At 47.5% G+C, this 17,798-nt stretch overlaps 1 protein-coding gene across 2 annotated transcripts in view; it reads left to right on the forward strand.

Moving 5' to 3' along the window:
- Nucleotides 1–211: 211 nt before the first annotated feature.
- PRDM16 (PR/SET domain 16) overlaps nt 212–17,798 on the forward strand; it is a 350,912-nt gene continuing 333,325 nt past the window's right edge. For both annotated transcript variants that reach the window (XM_076356413.1, XM_076356412.1), the window contains exon 1: nt 212–322. In XM_076356413.1, the coding sequence (XP_076212528.1) occupies nt 286–322 (37 nt within the window). In that variant the 5' untranslated portion in view covers nt 212–285. The remainder of the gene's footprint in view (nt 323–17,798) is intronic.

Raw genomic sequence — 17,798 nt, forward strand, 5'->3', positions numbered from 1 at the left:
AAGGGGCAGATCGGGGGAAGGCTGTGATGGTGCTGGGAGAGAGGAGGGGGGAGAGATAAGTGGTCTGAAGAAGAGGATAGGACAAAAAAAAAAAACAAACCCCAAAAAAAACCCCTGATGATGATGAATACATTGGAAAGTTTTTTTGGCCCTGGTGAGGGTGTCAGATTGAATGCTCTGTGCGCATGTGCGAAGGTGTCCAAACTGACAATGCTTGGGAGATGAAGATAGTGTGTAGCTGCTTCTGGGCTCAAGGAGGAGGAGAGGAATCCGCAAGCCGACACGATGAGATCCAAGGCGCGGGCGAGAAAACTGCCCAAAAGTAGGTCCTTTCTCTCCCTTCTTCCGCGTACCACCTCCCCGGCGGCCGGGGCGGGAGGGCGCGGAGCCGGGCCGGGGGCTGCGCGGGGCTGCAGCCCCTCTCCCTCCCCGCGGCGGCGGCCAGCCGCGCCGCCCGCCCCGTGTGCGCGGAGACCGGGCGTCCCGCGCCGCTCCGCGCCTCTCCGCGCTGCTCCGCGCCGCGCCCGGGCGCGCTATAGCGGGGCGCCGCGGGCGAAGGGCGAGCCGCGCGGGGCCGGGGGAGAAAAGCGAAAGTTAGCTGGAAGTTGACGAAAGGGGATAGCAACTTTTTTTTTTTTTTTTATTGAGTCGTTCCAAGTCTTGTGAAATAATATTCCTGGCTTTTGAAATAGTGGGCGCTAGAGGTCTGCGTTTGGCGTCTGCCTGCACGAGCCGGAGAGACTCAGCGCTGGGGGGGGGGGGGGGGGGGGGGAGAGACAGGCAGAGGCAGACGGGGGGGTGGGGGAGAAACCCTTCTAGTCTCGGGAACAATTACCGAGGAGAGGGAAGGAAGAGAATTTGTAGCAAAAATGGATCCGCTCTCAGTGAGGGGCTTTGGATTCGCGGGTCCAGAGGGAAGATCCTGAACGCAGCTCGGGTGTCCCAGCTGGGGGTTAAGAAGGTCTGGGGGAGGGGAGCGTGGGGGAGTGTCTTTAATTTTTAATTTTTTAAAATTTACTTGGGGGTGGAATTGCAGCTCGTAAGTCTCGCGCAGCTTTTTCCTCCGTCTTCCACCGGACCCTTTTCCCTTTTCTTTCGAACCGTTTTTAGACTGGATTTTCAGAGGAGGAGAGCGTGGCTCTCGTAGGGAAGAGCGGGGCTTTTCTGCCCCCGCTCCCGTAGAGTCCAGCTGTGAACGCTCGGTCTGTTTCCTCGCCGATTAACTGTTAGGCTGGGCGCAGCAGAGGATCCCGGTGCCCGGGCAGCCCGCCTGTACTTCTCCACTGCTGTTACTATTATCATTATTGCTTAGTTTCTGTTTCACTCTGGCTCTGTGCGAAATGTCTGGAGGCTGCAGAAGTTCCAGCGTAGCCTGCGCCCTGCTAGAAACTCTGCTTGTAGTGCTCGGAGGAAGCTTTGGGGAGTAGCGGCGCCTGGTTTGCCTGAATCGCGTGCGTTTCCACAGGGAGACTTTCGGGCGGACTTTGACGCGTGAAGAGCCGGGCGACGGGGCTGTGCGGGGCTCCCCGGCAGCCCCCTTGCAGTAAACGGCCCCCGCCGCAGGTCGCGGCAGCTCGGAGGGGAGAGCTCCCCGGAGGGGAGAGCTCCCCGGGCGCGGCGGGCCGCCGGCGCCCCGAGCCCCGGCCCCGCGGTGGCAAACGCCGGTTCGGGTCAAGTCCCGGGCGCAGTTTCAAACGCCGGCGGGCGAAGGGTCCCGGGCACCGGGAGCGTACGCAGCGCTCTCGGACGCGGGCTCAGAGGTTTATTTTGTAATTCAAGTTCGTCATTCGGGAGCCCTTTCGACTCCTCAAGGTCGGCGGGCATTTCTTGCTGCAGGTCTGGTCCCGGCTCCCCGGTGTGAGCTGCGGTGTCCCCCCACCCCCCGGAGAGGACATCGCTCTCGCAAACCTCTGCCCGACAGAGCAGCGCGGCTCCTCGGTCCAGCTCGCTTTAAAAAAAATCGCTTTGTTACCGAGTTTGCTGGCGGGAGCAAGTCCCGCGGTGGCCGGGCACCGACCGCCGCTCCGCGCTTTTATTTTCGAAACGACACAACAGGCAGGCAGCCCCAAGGCCCAACAATTTACCTTTACGCGGCTGCATTTTACAATGCGCTCCGTTAAGGTTCCCCAGCTCCCAAAATAGTCCCGTGCGTGTGGTTGTGTGACATCCGTACACCTTCCTCGCCCTAACAAATGCAGCTCTGCCCGCAGAAATGCTGCTCGGAGGCGGGGGTGCTTTACAGTTAGCGTGATCAACGTTGTCAGCGCATCGCTGCGACGCTGTTTGGGAAGTTGTCTTTCAATTAATCCTGGGATTTTTTTTTTTTCCCCAATAAACACACGCTTTAAACGCCCCCGTTCAAATAATAACTTTTTTAAAAAGTCATCACTTATTGTTTTAGGTTGTTTAAGGAGAAGAGTAATTTTCAGAGCTCTCTTGGCTGTGAAAGCGAGGTTGAATAGAGTGGAATATTTCTCTCTCCTTCCCCCCCTCCTTTCCCCCCCCCCCCCCCTTTCTTTTTGCTTCTGCAAAAGGCACCGGGTTTTTGCAGATGTCTGCCCGCGTGTGCAGTGCAGGGTCCGGGTTTTTGCAGATGTCTGCCCGCGTGTGCAGTGCAGGGTCCGGGTTTTTGCAGATGTCTGCCCGCGTGTGCAGTGCAGGGTCCGGCCGCGTTTCAGCCGCGCACGCTGCCCCGGCCTCTCCCCGTGAGCTCCCCTAGCTTGGCAGCGGTAAGTAAGCTCCTGCAGCTGAAGGACTAAGAGGTTTTCAGTGCCTGGATATCTTAAGCGCTAGGGAGATGAGTTGGGACTTCTGTGCCTGGAAGCAACTGCTTGCCTTCAGCAGAAGGAGCTGCAGTTCAGAAACCTCCGGTGGTTGAGCGAGCGCTGCTAATACAAACTGGAAGTGTCTATTCGGAAGGCTGAGCTCTGATTAAAATCAGGTGTTTAATACAATACAAGGCCCAACGGTTTATGGGGTTTCAGCCGAGGATTTTTTAGGGATCACAGTTCAAAACAGTAGTCCAAAGCTAAGGTTTCAATATCCCGGGAGTATTTATTTGCAAAACAGCTTAAACACGGACGCGAGTGCGTATGGGTCTTGCTGTATTTACATCGGCAAGGCAGCGAGAACTTCAGTTGCTGCACGAAATCCCGCACGCCCCTGCCCCAGCACACCTCTCCGCCCGCAGTTCTGGGTGCTCCAGCCCCCGTTAGCCTGTGCTTGTATTTGTTAATGCCCGCGTGTGTCCCGGGGCAAAGCGACACACGCGCGGCCGGCCGGCGAGGCACGCAAGGCAGCAGCATACAGTACGTTAAAAACACAATATGTTGTAGAATTTCATTTCATTGGACAATATTTTAAGCAGATGTGAGGCTCCTCTGGGAATTCGACTCTATTACCTGACTTGGAAAGGGGATGAACGCGTGTGTGCGCGCCGGGGTGGGGGTGAGAGCGAAATTCTCGGCGATTTTGCTCCGGCTCGCCAGGAGAAGGGCAGGTATCGGAGGCGGCGGAACTGAACCGGCGACGGGAACGGTTTTCGCTCGCTTTATCGCTCGCCTCTGGGGGTTGGGAGCCTTTCGGACGCGACGCGCTGAACCCCGAGGCTCGGCTCGCCGGGGGGGGACGAGGAGGCGCAGCAGCCCCGCGGGAGGGGCGGCAGGGCCGCGGCCGGGGCTGCCGGCGCTCAGGTGAGCGCCGCCGGCGGGCGGGCACCCGGCGGGCCCCGCACCCCCCCGCTCTCGGCCTCGGGCCTTTCGTTTCGTTAGGGGCCCCGAAGGACGCTCTCCGGTGCCCGGCGCTTCGGGGGAGCCTGGCGGCCCGGTAGCCCCGAAGGGGCTTCTGCCGGAGCAGGCAGGTAGGAGAAGGCCGGGCCGGGCCCCCGCCGTCGATGGGCCTCGTCCTTTAGCGAGAAAATAAAATACCGGTGGCTAGGGAGAGGCTTCTGCAATAGCTGTCGGGCCCTTTTGTACTAATGAGAAGGTGGAGAGGCGGCAAATAAATGAGTTAGGCGCCGCACGTTTAAAGCGAATTCGTTCCCTTTCGAAATCACGTTTTGCAGAGTACAAATATAATCCCGAACCACACACGGAGGGGCATTTCTCGGATCTCAGGTTCTAAATAAACGTCCGCGCTGGAAAACGGTGGTCAGTATCTCTGCGGTCCCGCTTGCTTTTCGTCATTAGGAATACGGCAAAGTCAAAGTCTCGAGCCTGAGTTTTTAGGCAGCGCCGCCGCATCCCCCGGGCAGGCGGGATTGACGGGAAAAGGGTTGCGAATCCAGCCCTGCCCTCCCCAACCGTCTGAGCGTGGTCCCCGGTACCTGCTCCTCGGTTTAGGACTTCGCCCTCGAAGAGGACGGGCTTCCCCTTCACTGTTTATTTTTTTTATTAAGGCCGATGAGATGGTGGAGGGGAAAGGGAGCGGGAGAGAAGCGAACGCAGGGGCTGGAGTCCAAGTACCGCTTCTCGGCGTGCGACCGTGTTTGTGCTTGAACGGACGGTTCCACTGTTGGAACACACGGAGGACGGAAATTTATGGCGGTGTCGGGCGTTTAGGGTTTTTTACATCTTCAAGCCCGCCGCCTCCTCTGCCCCGTCTCTACCCCGATCCCCGGGGCCCGAGCTGGACGCAGGCTCCCGGGCCCCCGAGGTCCGACAGCAGCTCGCTTGCGAACAGACAAACAGATGCCGGGCAGCCGCTGAAGGGCAGAGAGAAGCCGCGCTGCTGCTCCGGCCCGGCCCGCCGGCGCTTCCCGGCAGAGGGGCTCGGCGGGCCGGCGGCGCGGGGCTCCCGGCGCCCCCTCCCCGCCTGCCCCCCCCCCCCCCCCGGGCCCTTTCCTCGACGGCCGGGCGCTCCCCGCGCTCGCCAAGCCGGCTCCCGGGCGGCCAGCAAAGGGGCCACGGCGCGGGCCGCGCACCGCTGCGCGGGGACGCGCGGGGCCGGGGCCGGGGCCGGGGGCGCAGCGCTCCGCGGGGCCGGCGCAGGTGCGGGCCGGAGCGGAGGCCGCTGGCGCTGGGTCCCCGCCGCCGCGGCAGCCTCGGCTGCTTCGCCCCCCCGCCCTGCCCCGGATCTGTTCAATTAGGCAATTAGGGATGCCGGGCAGGGAAGGGGGGGGGTTGATCCGCTAATTAAGGCGATGTGTAATTAGCGCTTCAACAAAAATTACCGAGGATTTAAGATCAGTTTAGTCTTAAAAAAACCAAAAATCCAAATTCTACAAATACAATTTATCAATTCACCCGCCCCCCCGCCTGATGGATTCGAGAAAGAGCGGAGGGAACGACTGCAAAGCGCTTCCTTCTCCCTTGTCCCGGGAGGAAACTTGGCGAATGGGAGGAATGAAGTGGCTATTTGACGTGGGAGACTGAACTTGCCCGCGGACTAGCAGCTTTAAGGTGCCCAAGTGCTAAAGCTGAAGAAGACGCAGAAATCGGGGATTGAATTTTGGCCTGTAATAAAGCCAACGCTCGTAGGTGTCCGTGTAGTTTGTGTGTGATGTTTTATCCATGTGTGTTTACATCACAGGGCATTTGCGCGTGCATATATAAATATGTTTATAAAGCGCATAAAAGAACTGTGTGTTATTCCAATTTCACTGAATTCCCACATCCTGTAAAAACACCGTGCGGATGCAAAACGTGTCTATGCAGATGCATTTGTCTGTTGAACTGATAATGCACATACAAAGATCTTACAACACATAGTAAAATCACAGGTACCATATGGTCATGAACCAGTACATTATGTGCAGAAATTGCGACTTGTATTTTTAAAACTTTGTCCAACGACAAATAAAGCTGCCTCATTTTTAGACTTTGTATTGGAACTGCGGTATATGTTAAAACAAGCATATTTCTAAAGGTTGCTATTAAAAATACCCAATGAAGACACTGAGGTCAGAAAGAGCAAAGAATTCCTCTTCCATTCCCCACGCAGACAGTCACCGTCCCATGTTCAGTCATACACTAGTAGTATAAGACGGCTTTGAAATGGGCAGGATTCCGAACTATCGAGCGGGAGAAAGCCAAGCATACCCGAAACACGCAAAATCTCCGCTCGCTTCTAGGCAAAATGCAAGGCAGGAGCTAGGATTTCACAACACAGGAGCAGTGTAATTCATCGCTGTTGCTCACTGTAATAATACCCCGGCTCCTCAGTCGGACGTAACCGTTCCATGACCGGTGCTATAGGAATGCTCCAGCCTGCCTGCTGCACAGGGGTTACACCTGCCCGCATGGGCTGCGCTGCCGGCCGCACAAACAGGCTCAGTGGTGAAGTGAAGTACCTGAAGTGAATGACAAGGGAATCTTCTGGTTGAGGGAATACCTTCTGCGGCGTGGCTGTGTTCATTAATGTTTGTAAAGCACCCTGAGATTCTCGGAAGGAAAGGCCCTACTGAGTGAAAAGTATTATTATTGTTATTATGGCTATGATTATTATGGCTTATATATTTTATAAAAGCTCGGTACTATTTAACATAGTGCTTCAAAGACAAAGGCCTAAAGAAGTTTGCAAACATTAATGAGGTAAGGCTCAGTAGCCACCCTGACGGTGGGGAACGTAGTGTTAGTTCCAGGGTATAGCTGGGGAAGTGGAGGCAGTGCGTGTGATGACTTGCCGGAGGATCCCTGTCTGCTCCCGGTGACGGGATCAGGAAAAGGACCCAGATTTTTCAGACTTGCTTTTGCCCTTCTAACTGTAAAATTTGCATTCTCTCTGTTTATTATATTCTTTTTTACCCGTTGCAGTAAACTTACGGTGTGAGAAATTGTTTATCAGAAGAAAAATCTACATCTACAATCGAGGCCTTTTCTATAGTGCAAGGCCGATGGCATATAAGACTGTACGTGCTCTCTGTGGGCCCGGGCAAGCTCGTGCTTTGTTTCCACAGCTTGATGGTTCTCCCCCTATTACTGGACATGTTTATTTTTTTCCAGTTAGAGATTATTTAAATGATAAACTCGTGCGATTCTGAATGCTAACTGAAAGGATCCAGATCTTAGCTGAGTAATCATTTTCTCATGCTTGTTTCCCAAAAGATATCTTTAATCCTGTAGGCGTAAGTAACCGGCGTATCAGTAAAGACACATACATACAGTGTCCATCTGCAGCTAAGAATGAAGACACCTGAAGGATATGTGCAAATGCATTTGTTTCCACTCTCTGGATTACAGCCTGTTGATATGTCAGTACACCACAGCATTCCGCCCCGAAATTACTGCTGTGTTTTCTCATCTTAAATATGCCCTTTTTTTCTGGAGGAATTTCAGGTCAGGGATGTCGTAGTGGAAAAGATCGATGACCTTATTATTTCTTTTATTTTCTTAATGGATTTTCATGCATCACTGCTACCTACTCATGGGCTGTTTATTTTTATTTTTATTGCAGTAGGTTGTGCCTTATGTAGCGTCCAAATCTGTAACAGAGTGTCCCTGTCCTGAAGAGGTTTTTTTCCTTCTCCTCATTCAGTGAATGATGTGACCCTCTTTGCTAATAAAAATGAAATATGACTTTCATCCCTGGAATAAGTGTACTTCTTGGTGCTTCTGAATGCTCAGAGCCTGAATAAGCAGCTTGCTTGTTTGGTGGTTTGGTTGGGGTTTTTTTTTGTAATTGGGAAGAAATTTCCCTGTGGTAAGGGTCATGATGTGTGCTTAACAGCGGTAGGTAGGGCTAGAACCTGAACTCCTTTTCCACGGGGTAAAGTGCTTCTCTGTGCAAGGGTACCAGTTCTCAGTTGCTCTGTTCAGCAGCGCTTGGTGTGCAGGGCAGCAGGAGAAAGGGAAGTTTCTGTTCAGAGGGTGGACGAGCTTTCATCACGTAGCCCCAAAGATGTGCTTCGCCCAAATTTATGACAGAAAGTTCGTAAGGCATTTTTTTGTACCACTGAACCCACTTTTGTACTGCAAACAAGGCCACTGGTTCTCTTGGGGAGACGTTTTCCAGCTGAAAATGGACCGAGACAGCCAAATTATTTCCAGTAGGCCACAGAATAATGCTTCTATCACGGTAAATCTTGGTCTCTGAGCTGGTGGGGAAAGACTTCATCTTCTCTTAACCGTTCGCTTTTTGTAATACTGTGGACAAAATCGGGGGAGGCTGGGCCACAGCTCTCCAAAAAGAAGTGACTGCACAAGCATTTGGGGTGAAATGTCAGACCAAAATAAACTGGGTGGCGATTTATTTTTGTCTTGATAGTTTTACGTCTTTCAGGTGTTTTGCTTTAAGGTAATATTTTGATCTGGTAGGTTTTTGCTGCTCTGTTTTTTTTGGCTTGCGAACTCTCTCACCAAAGCTATGAGACACAATGCCCCGGCGTCAGTCATTGGGATCAATTTAGCCATCATTACTAGATAACACTGTCAGCCCATTTGAGATACATATTTGTTTAATAGTTAATGTTCTGTACAAAATACAGAGGGTGGGGAGAAGTCAAACTGTAGTGAATGCTCTGCTTATTTTAGATCCACTATGACTATTTTTGTCCATGAAAATTGGCTTAATTATATCAATGGAATGTTTCTTTTTCAATTCTGTATGCAATTAGTCCATCTTGCTGGCTGCAATTTATTTTAATAAAAAAATAAACCAGTGGCGTGTTCAGTTCCTCATCCCCTGGGGACAAATGCGATTGGTGTGTTTAATTTCATTAACTACAATGCGGCCTACTGGAAAAATGTATAAAATCAGCTTTATACAGCTTAAACACTGGCATTTGAAACAAATCATTACTGCATTAGCTGTCACACTGGTAATTCTAGAATCCAAGACAAAAATATTATAGCTGTTTTTATAACCCTCTGCAAATACGCTGTTAAAATAATTTATAATCATTTTTTAAACATGCCCTGATGTTTTTACTTAAAATATCTTATCACCACCAAAGAAGGTTGGCTATTCATTATCGCATGTATGTTTTATTGAATGATTCATAGGTTGCTTCCCCTGTAGAAAATCCGCGCCTGTCTGCCTGAAGCTCCCCAATTTGAAGATGGACTGTTAGTACTGAGCGAAACACTTCCCTGTGTGTTTTTTCAACCGAATTTGCTTGTAGCAGTTCGCAAGCCTAGCTTTTGGGAGGGCAAGCGCAAGGAACAGTTTTTCCTAGCAGGGCAGGTGACGAATATTATGAAATTCAGCATCATTTCAAATACCACCTCCCCCTTCTCCTAGCTTTCCTTTGTACGCTACCCAGGGTGCAACACCTTCTTAAAGTAGTTCTGAGTATTTCTTTGGTCCTCTGAGGGTGGGAGGGAAAAGAGGGGAGGGTGCGTGCATCCCTCTCCTGCTACGTTCCTGAAAATAGATTTCTGTTGCGATTCCGTGAGGTTGTAGCGAGGGCCAAATACAGCCCGGCTTCAGCAACGCAGGGCTGCCCAGGGCCCAGCGGGACTTCAGCCCAAATGGGGGGGGCAGGACTCGGCACGTTATCTAGTTCGCAACTATTTCCTGCACTTCATTAGACAAGGTATTGTTCAGATACCATGAATTAGCCGCAGAACTGTTCTTTACTGTTTTTGTTAATACGTATGTCTTTCATATGTACGTGCACACAGTATTGGTTTAAGATGCATGTATAATCAGTGAACAACGTTGAGCAGAACACATGTGCCTAATTCTCTTCTGAGAAAACTGAGGTTAAACTGACAAAATTCAGGACTTTTTTAAAATGGGAGGCCAGATCCTCAACTCATGTAAATCAGTATCGACATCAATGAAACTAATTTTCACCAGCTGAGGACGTGACCCAAGAGATTTTGTGTGTATGTGCATAAAATATACAAATACTGGTATACAGCTGGTTTAAGGGGATTCACTGTTAGCATCTGCAGATCGATATCTGATGGAGAAATGTAGCTTGGTTTTTTTTCTTCTTCTTAACTTACGGAATGATCAATTATCTAACCTCAGCATATTTTAGACAGATTGCTATTTTCCGAAGTGGCACGGACTTCCTTTCCAAAGTAGTAATATAAGGAAGATGGGGCCGTATTTGACATAAGCCATCTGTTCCCTTGCATGCACTGTGCTCCCCCCCCCCCCCCCCCCCCCCCTTCCACTGCCGTCATAAACAGTAGTTAATTTTCTTTTCCATATCTTTAACTTTATAGCAGCGGTGTTTCGGTAGAAGTGATACCGAGTTATTGTTTTATTGGTATTACTGGGGAAAAAGAAATCAGCTTTATTTCCTACTTGATACAAAATCACTTCAGGGGGACTAAAGAAGCTAAGTGCGGTTTCCCTCGTCAGGCTGAGGGAGCAACGGGGTCTGGAGGAAGGTAGAGGTAGCACCAGTGAACCACGTAGCGAGGGTGGGGATGGGACCGCGACCATGTTTCTGTTCGTGCCTCGGGGTGGCGGGGGCGGCTGTCCCCTGCCTTGCTCCGGAGAGCCCGGCCCTGCTCCTGGGCTCCGCAGGGTGTAAGGGGAAGCTACAGAATGGGGGAAGAAAGAGGCTTTTCCCTCAATGCTACGCAAACCCTCCTCGCGGAGCAGCTTTACCTGAGTTTTAGGCACAGGACTAGGCTCGGGCCAGCTCTACACCAAGAACTGGCCTCCAGCATAAAGGCTATGTTTAGCACATGCATTTATTCTCTCAGCCCAGCATTATTGTGCTTTGAGTAGATGATTCTTTGGCCGTAAGAAAATATGGAAAGTTGGATGTGAAGTTTTGCTCAGAACATGGAAAAGTTGTAGAATTGTGCAGCGATGGAACCGGGGGTGGGGTCCTGTGCTGCTGTTATTAAAACAAAAACCCCACCAAACTCTGAGCATATTGAAACAATATTACCTGATCAGAGATTGGTCTGAGATGCAGAAAAAGCATGAAGTATGTTTTTTGTAAGCTGATGAGCTAACTTTATGGGCTTAAGCAAATAATTTACCCTCAGCTACTTCATCTGTAAAATGGGAGGGACGCGCATACCTGCCTTCGTGATTTCTGGATAAGCGTATCGTTAATGGTCTTTGTGTTTGTTCCAGCTCCTGCTGAGGTCATTGGGACGTTTTTGCTGAATTTACCAGATCGGATTTTTTTCTTTTTTTTTTTTTGCAAGTTTCAGATTTGGCTAAAAATCTTTTATTCTGTCTCAGATGCTTATAAAACACCCGCTTTTGTTTACGTGTAGTCTGGCATTTTCTTTCCTTTCAGGATAGTAAATACTAAATATTAATTTACATGATTCACAGTGAATGGACCTTTTGGGCTCAATCACGTAAATTAATTTTTAAATGGCTGTGCTTGAAGTTCATGTAGTATAAAATTGCTTTGCCATTTTTTTCTGTTTATAGAAAAGGACTGGTTTCATTTTATATTTTATTACATAAATGTGAAATAAAGAACATGCACAACTTGCAAGTGATCATATATTTTTATTTTAGAATTATCACATAGGAATAAAATAAATTTAAATCCCTACATGGCACAATAGTCATATTTAAAAAGCAGTTGATACCTCATGGAGAACTTTGAAAAGCCCTCTGCTCAGAAACAGTTCTGCTCATATGTCCCATATATAACGAATAAAAAACAGATCTTTGTTACTTTGGGAGTTCTTAAATTCTTGCTGCTAGAATAGTCTTCAAGTATTTATCCAGGTAAAGTTCAGGACAGAATTTGGTTCTTTGTCTTCTGTTGGTGGCAGTATCTATTAAGGAGTGATTTTAACAGCTGCTTAGTACCAGCGGCTGAAGGTGAGCCTTCAGGAAATCCAAGTGACTTTCATGGATGTGTCCTTAAGGAAACGCTTGAAGAGCTACCGATGCTTCCTCAGACTGTAGGAGATGTGTGCTTTTCCAGACACGTAGAATATCTGTGCATTTAAGGCCCTTCAGGTAAATTCTAGTGCTTCCTCAGACTGTTTATTGGGGGGGTTTATGATTATTTATTTATATGTAAAAAAAATATATTGCGCACCTGTGAAGCAAAATGGATATCAACCTGTGAAGTACGCCTCAGAAAACTCACTTCTGGATTCTCTGTAGCTGTTCAGACAGGCAGAGAGGTGGATGATACAGATGTTAAAGGCCTACATGTTCCCAAGTACGTATTTCATTTTCTCTTTAAACTTACGCATTACTATTTAACTCCCATTTCAGATTAAACAGCACTTTTGTGTAGTTCTTCAATTAATGTGTAGATCTCTGTGTCCTGAAAGAACACAGAGGCTTGGTGCAAATAGTCACACGCATAGCCTCTAGCCGTAATCAGAAAGTTTCTTGTATGATCCAGGAGTCAATACCCTAGCTAAGTATTGATTTACGCAATAGCGCTGTCTGTTCCAGTGGATCAGAAAAAGGAGCCGCATTTAACACCTATCTATAAATCTATTTTTACCCAATGGACAGTAACCGTTTTTTTCAAAGTATCGTTGTTTAGCAGTTTGTGAAATAAGTCTTGAGGTGTTAACCAGAGAAATGTCCTGCCACAGAATTAACTCTGTTAAGCGTCTCTTCTGTACGTCTATGGCCATGCTGCCTGGGTGACTCACATTATATTGGTGAATTTTGCTTCTCAGCGCGACAGCGGTGGAAGAAAGTACCTGCTTGGCTTGTCTGGGGAAGCTGAGGTTCTCCTGGGTCTGTAATTCAGCCCAAATCACACACCTGGAGGCTGAACACAGAGTGCAGAGAAATGGTCCTCCCTACCCTCCATACCCAGAGACTTCCCCCGTCATTTACTGAAGAAGCCAGGACTTTAATAAATGAGCTGAGGGGAAGAGAAGGAAACAAGAACCTATGGCAGGTTTCTGGAGCGTTGCTTTGGTTTGGAACCCTCCTTTCTTTCCTAATGAAAATACTGAGGGCGTAACTTAGGGCAATTTGAGGCTCCTGCCTAACTCAAGACCAGGAAATATGAATTCCACGATGGAAATTTGCCTTTAACCTTGTACAGCTGATCACTGTTTTAAGGGAACCTTCACCGTAGCCGGCCGTTTACTCTCAAAAAGCAGCATTGCAACCTCACTGCTCAGAACCTGAAGCCTGCTGAAGTTCATGGTAGTCTTTCCATTGACTTCACTGGACTTTGGAGCAGGTCCTCAAGGCGCTGAACTCTTTGGGACACCAATGCTATTTGCATATAAAGATTTTTCTTATATCTGAGTTTGTATGTAATGTTCGTTAATGATTAGCTGCCAAGGGTCTGGTATAAGATATACCTATTTTCATGGATGAAATCAGCTGTGCCTTTGTCTCTGCTTCTGAAGTTCTTTTTCTGATGTGGCCTGGCTTTTAAAATATTGATAAACAAATGGGTTTTTTTACCTGTAAATTGGAGAGCTATATGCCTGATTCTTCTCAAACAGCCTAGAGGAATGTGGAGTTACTGCCCCTTCAAAATCCCAGCGTAAGTGGAATAATCCCATTCCACAGTCACGTTTTGGTAATTGAGGACCGAAGGGACAGCTTTGAGGACTTCCCTGTCAATATATACCTATGTATATCTAGTTCACTGTTGCAAGCTGTAACTACGTAAGGGGTATTCTTCTTGTTGGTAATGACAGATTCTTAACCTTTCTTTTTAGTTCTTTCAGTGAAATTCCATCATGCATGTTTGAAATGAGAAGAATCCCTGAAAACACAGACAAATACCTACCTGCTGATCTATCTATCCAGAGACTAAACGTTGGAAGAGCGGTCATTTAGATCAATCTTGTGCCTCGGTGCTCACACTGGAACAAAAAAAAGGCACTCTTGAAAAATTACTGAATTCTCCTTGCAGAGTCAGGTTCCAAGATAATGACGTGTCTGTGTGTGAAAATATTAAATTGCAATAACATGCAGAGTGAGTGGCTTTCTGAATGGGGTATTCAGTTCACAGCTTGGACTATACATAAAGCTAGTGAGTGACAGAATACAAATGGTGTCATAAAACATCAGGGGAATTTACAGCCAGTCTCAATCTTTTTGATCTATATTCTATCTATGGAACTCTCTCAATCTATCTATCTGTAGTTAATGAAACAGTTAAATGTATTTAATTATTTATCACTGTTTAATGTCAAGAGTTATCAAAACAGATTACGTTTCCCCACACACACACACTTAAAGGTATTGGAAGAACTCTAAATTGTGTGTACTAAAGTCTGGGATGTTTCCTGTCCAAAGATAATGCTTTAAAACGCATCTCTGCACGTAGATGTTTTTAAATCATAATTGTTTGGTGAAAGTAGACCCTTTCATTTCTTTGCCTGAGAGCATGCTTTATTTCTAAAACTTTGCTTGTTTCTTACACGAGCTGCTTTTATTCTTCACAGAAAAAAACAGGGAAATGAGAATTCAGTTTCACTCAAGATGAGAAATGAAAAATAACGGGGCAGTTCTCAGAGGGTATAATTTGACCCGCCTCTCTGATATGGCCCAACAACAAAGAGCCAAACTGACAAATCATTCAAAAAGCAAGTCTGCTATGCCCACCCTCTTTGCGTCTAGAAATCAGCCCCAGCAGGGTTTATAGAGCTCCGTTAATGATCATGTCTAAAGACTAAGCGTGCCACGTGTTCTTGCGGCTTCCCACTGTCTGGGTCTTCGCACACATGTATGTATGTATATAAAATAATTTACGAAAGTTCTCTAAGCAGACCCTTGAAGCTGACACCCCTTCTGAAATGTCAGGTGCAGATCGTACAGCTAACCTGAGGATCTCGTTTCATAGAAGGAAATTTCAGCGTTGCAAACCTCCCAGGACGTTATGTTCTTACTTTCCTCCCCTCCTCCTCTCTCCCCCCCAGCAGAGGTGTTAATCGCCACCCTCTGAAGGTTGTGTTGAGCTGCTAAAAGCCACTGTTTGTTACTGAATCTCATCTGCTAATTCTGGGCTGGAGGTAGGTGTTTGGGAACCCCCTCTGCCGTACCACCTGGGTCTTCTCTATTGGCAGCTTTGATAAGAAATCATTCTTTCTTCTCTACCTAAGCTCTCTCTTTACCAGTGGTTTTAAATTGCTTTCCACTCCTGACAGACTACCCTCGTTCAAAGAGAAATGTGGAGGAGGTTGATGGTTCTAGTAAGTATTAGGAGTCCATTACCAGAGGACTGAATCCTGTTGGGATCTCTTGGGAGACAGCCCTCCTTGGCCCACCAGACAGAGTATGGCATTGTGAGCAGAAAGGGCGGGGGGATAAAGGAATCCAGCCTCACTTTTCTCTGACAAAGAAACCTCAATACTTTTATTCAGCAGAAAATGAAATAATACTTCTGGGTTTGCTTTGAAAGCCACAGCCACTGGCTACTTTACGCACTGCGGATGGTTTCTGTATGAGGAAGAGCTTTTTTCAAGGGGAGAGGACTTTACACGTAAAATGAGATTAAAGGCATCGCTGTGCCAACATGTTAAACGTTTTGGGGTTTACAAGAAGTATCAATGTTTCATTGCAGTCATGTGCCAGTGAGGAATAAAACCCCCACAGCTATACTGCTGTATAGCACCACTCACCGCACAGATGCGTAGGAAGCAACCCTAGTCTGCTGGAAATAAAAGTTTTATTATATGTCATGTTCCCTTTAAAATGCACCACGTAGTAAAGTTCTTTCGGTAAAGGTAGGTTCAGGACTACTCCAGATATTACAGCGCTCTTAGCTATGCAAAAGCGACTCTTTTCTAAGTGGCACCTCTGTACCTTTAAGGTAGCCCGCCATAAAAAAACCCACCAATTGCGGAAAAACACTTGAGCAATGTAATCCCCCTTGCTTCTGCATGTAAGAAAAGGCTTCATATTGTAGATATCGGTAAGAACACGAGCTGAATTTGAAAGCATTTGGGTTTTTCATGTCTCAATTTCTGGTGTCTTTAAGTCCATTTTAAATTGTGTCGCAGGGAGAGGAAACACACGTTAGAAGTAGAATATGCCATTACAGCAAGGCGTGAAACTCTCTGTTAACGGGAGTACGGTACTGGAGTTGGCATGTTGGCATCCAGCTTGAAACACTGTACTCTTTGGTGTTTCGTTTCCCATTTGGAAAGGTGCTGGTACAATGGTGATTATATACCGAGCGCGAATGAAAAGCGATGGTGGGCCAAGCTGAGATCTGCGGTACGCAGCAGATGCTACCCTGCTGAGCCACGTCCTCCCATCCAGGCTTTAGTGGACTGTGGCAGGGGCAGAAGAGTCGAGAGGCAACACAGTCCACTCCTACTGTGGGTTTACATGTCTGGGAACTGTCTTGGATTTAATTTTGTCTCGTTTCTGTTTTGTCAAGAAAGGCAAAAACTCACCAGTGCATCTGCTGGTTCGTTGTATCACCTTTTGTAATTTTCAATATTGTAGGCCAAAAAGCCACTATGCTGTTAGATTGTCGTGTATTAGATTTTATGACTAGAGCTGACAAAGAGCAAGATCTTTAATGCAAGGTGTCGGAGCCAAAGGAAAAGATTTTAGTATCGGAAATAGGCAATGAGGCGCTTCGGATAGGGTTTTCTGCCTTCAGTGTCTTGTGGGTAGTTTAATGACGGTAAATATGGGATGTTGTAGATAAGTGGACTTGAGTCTAAAATGAGGAATCCCCATTTTCCTGTGGGATGGGAGTTGCTGGGACAATGTCTGCAATGAAATACCCACACTGGGTGAACTAGGAAGAATGTTTTGATGACAGCAGTCTTAGTTTTGGTCCTGAGCTCTTCAGTAAATGTGTGTTTCGGAGCAAGTGGCATCATTTACAAGGGTAAAGTTATGCTTGTAGTGAAACATTTGTGTGGTGGAGCCCGAGCTTACGGTCCTCTGTTTTCCCACCTGCCTACTTTTTGCTCTCCAGAGAGTAGGTAGAAGGAAGATAAGGGAGGGAATGGAGAAAAAGGCACCGCTCTCAAAATAGCTGTTTTATGTACACGTTTTTCTCTGCGTTACATAGACTCTTTTTTGCCAAATCTTTCCCACTACCCTTTCTTATCTCACTTCCAAAGTCTATTGCTGGTTTATGTTTTAAACAGTGTAAAGTTGTGCTGGGAAGCATTGGCCATTTTTAAATGCAACTGAAATTGTTGTGACCTTAGACCCTCCAAAACTGGGCCTGGGAGATTCAGGATTGTTTGGTCTCGCTGCTAGCTGCAGTCTTAAAACTAAATGAATATACATCTAAAAATCAAACTTGATTTTTGAAATGCGTGAGCTAGGTCACTCAGATCAAAGTGAAACCATTTTTTCTGTCTTCTAGAATTGATATTTTTGTTTCTAATCCCTTAAAAATTGCAATAATTTTGGTTGTCATACTCAAGTTTGCATGTGGAAACACGTGGTAAAAGTGCTGATCTCATAGTTTATGCTGCACTGGGCCATGGGAGGAACTTCTCTGCTTGCATTCAGAAAAGGAAAAAATCAACAGAATTTTGTGTATCTGTATGAGAGACGCATTAGGCTTTGGATTCCCTTCAGACTACAGCCGTTACTTCAGTGGGTCAGATTTCTTCCTAGTTTTGTCCCTTGGAATCGAGAACTGGTACTTGTTAAGACAAACGCTTCAAGAATACTATTATTCCTCTTCATCTTTCTCTCCTGTGGCGAAATGGAAATGCTTAGATCCTTTGCTACAACCTTTGTAGCACCTGAAATATTGAAAGATTGGAACAATTGCTGTTTGAGGCACCTGTCTGTAGGATCAAGTCCTTTCCGATGACATCTTAGTTAAAACAGGGTGGTTTTTTCCTGTCAAGCCATGGTATCTGGAGAAGGCAGTTCTCAAATGAAGCCATCGATGGGTAGCTTACCCAGCCCGTGTAAGCTGTGGTCAGAATGAGGCGTTCTTCCGTCTATTCAGGCAAGTTACCCGCATTACTGGCACTGGTGTTACATGGAAATTGCAG

This window comes from Aptenodytes patagonicus, chromosome 19, assembly GCF_965638725.1.
Source record: "Aptenodytes patagonicus chromosome 19, bAptPat1.pri.cur, whole genome shotgun sequence".
Lineage (NCBI taxonomy): Eukaryota > Metazoa > Chordata > Aves > Sphenisciformes > Spheniscidae > Aptenodytes > Aptenodytes patagonicus.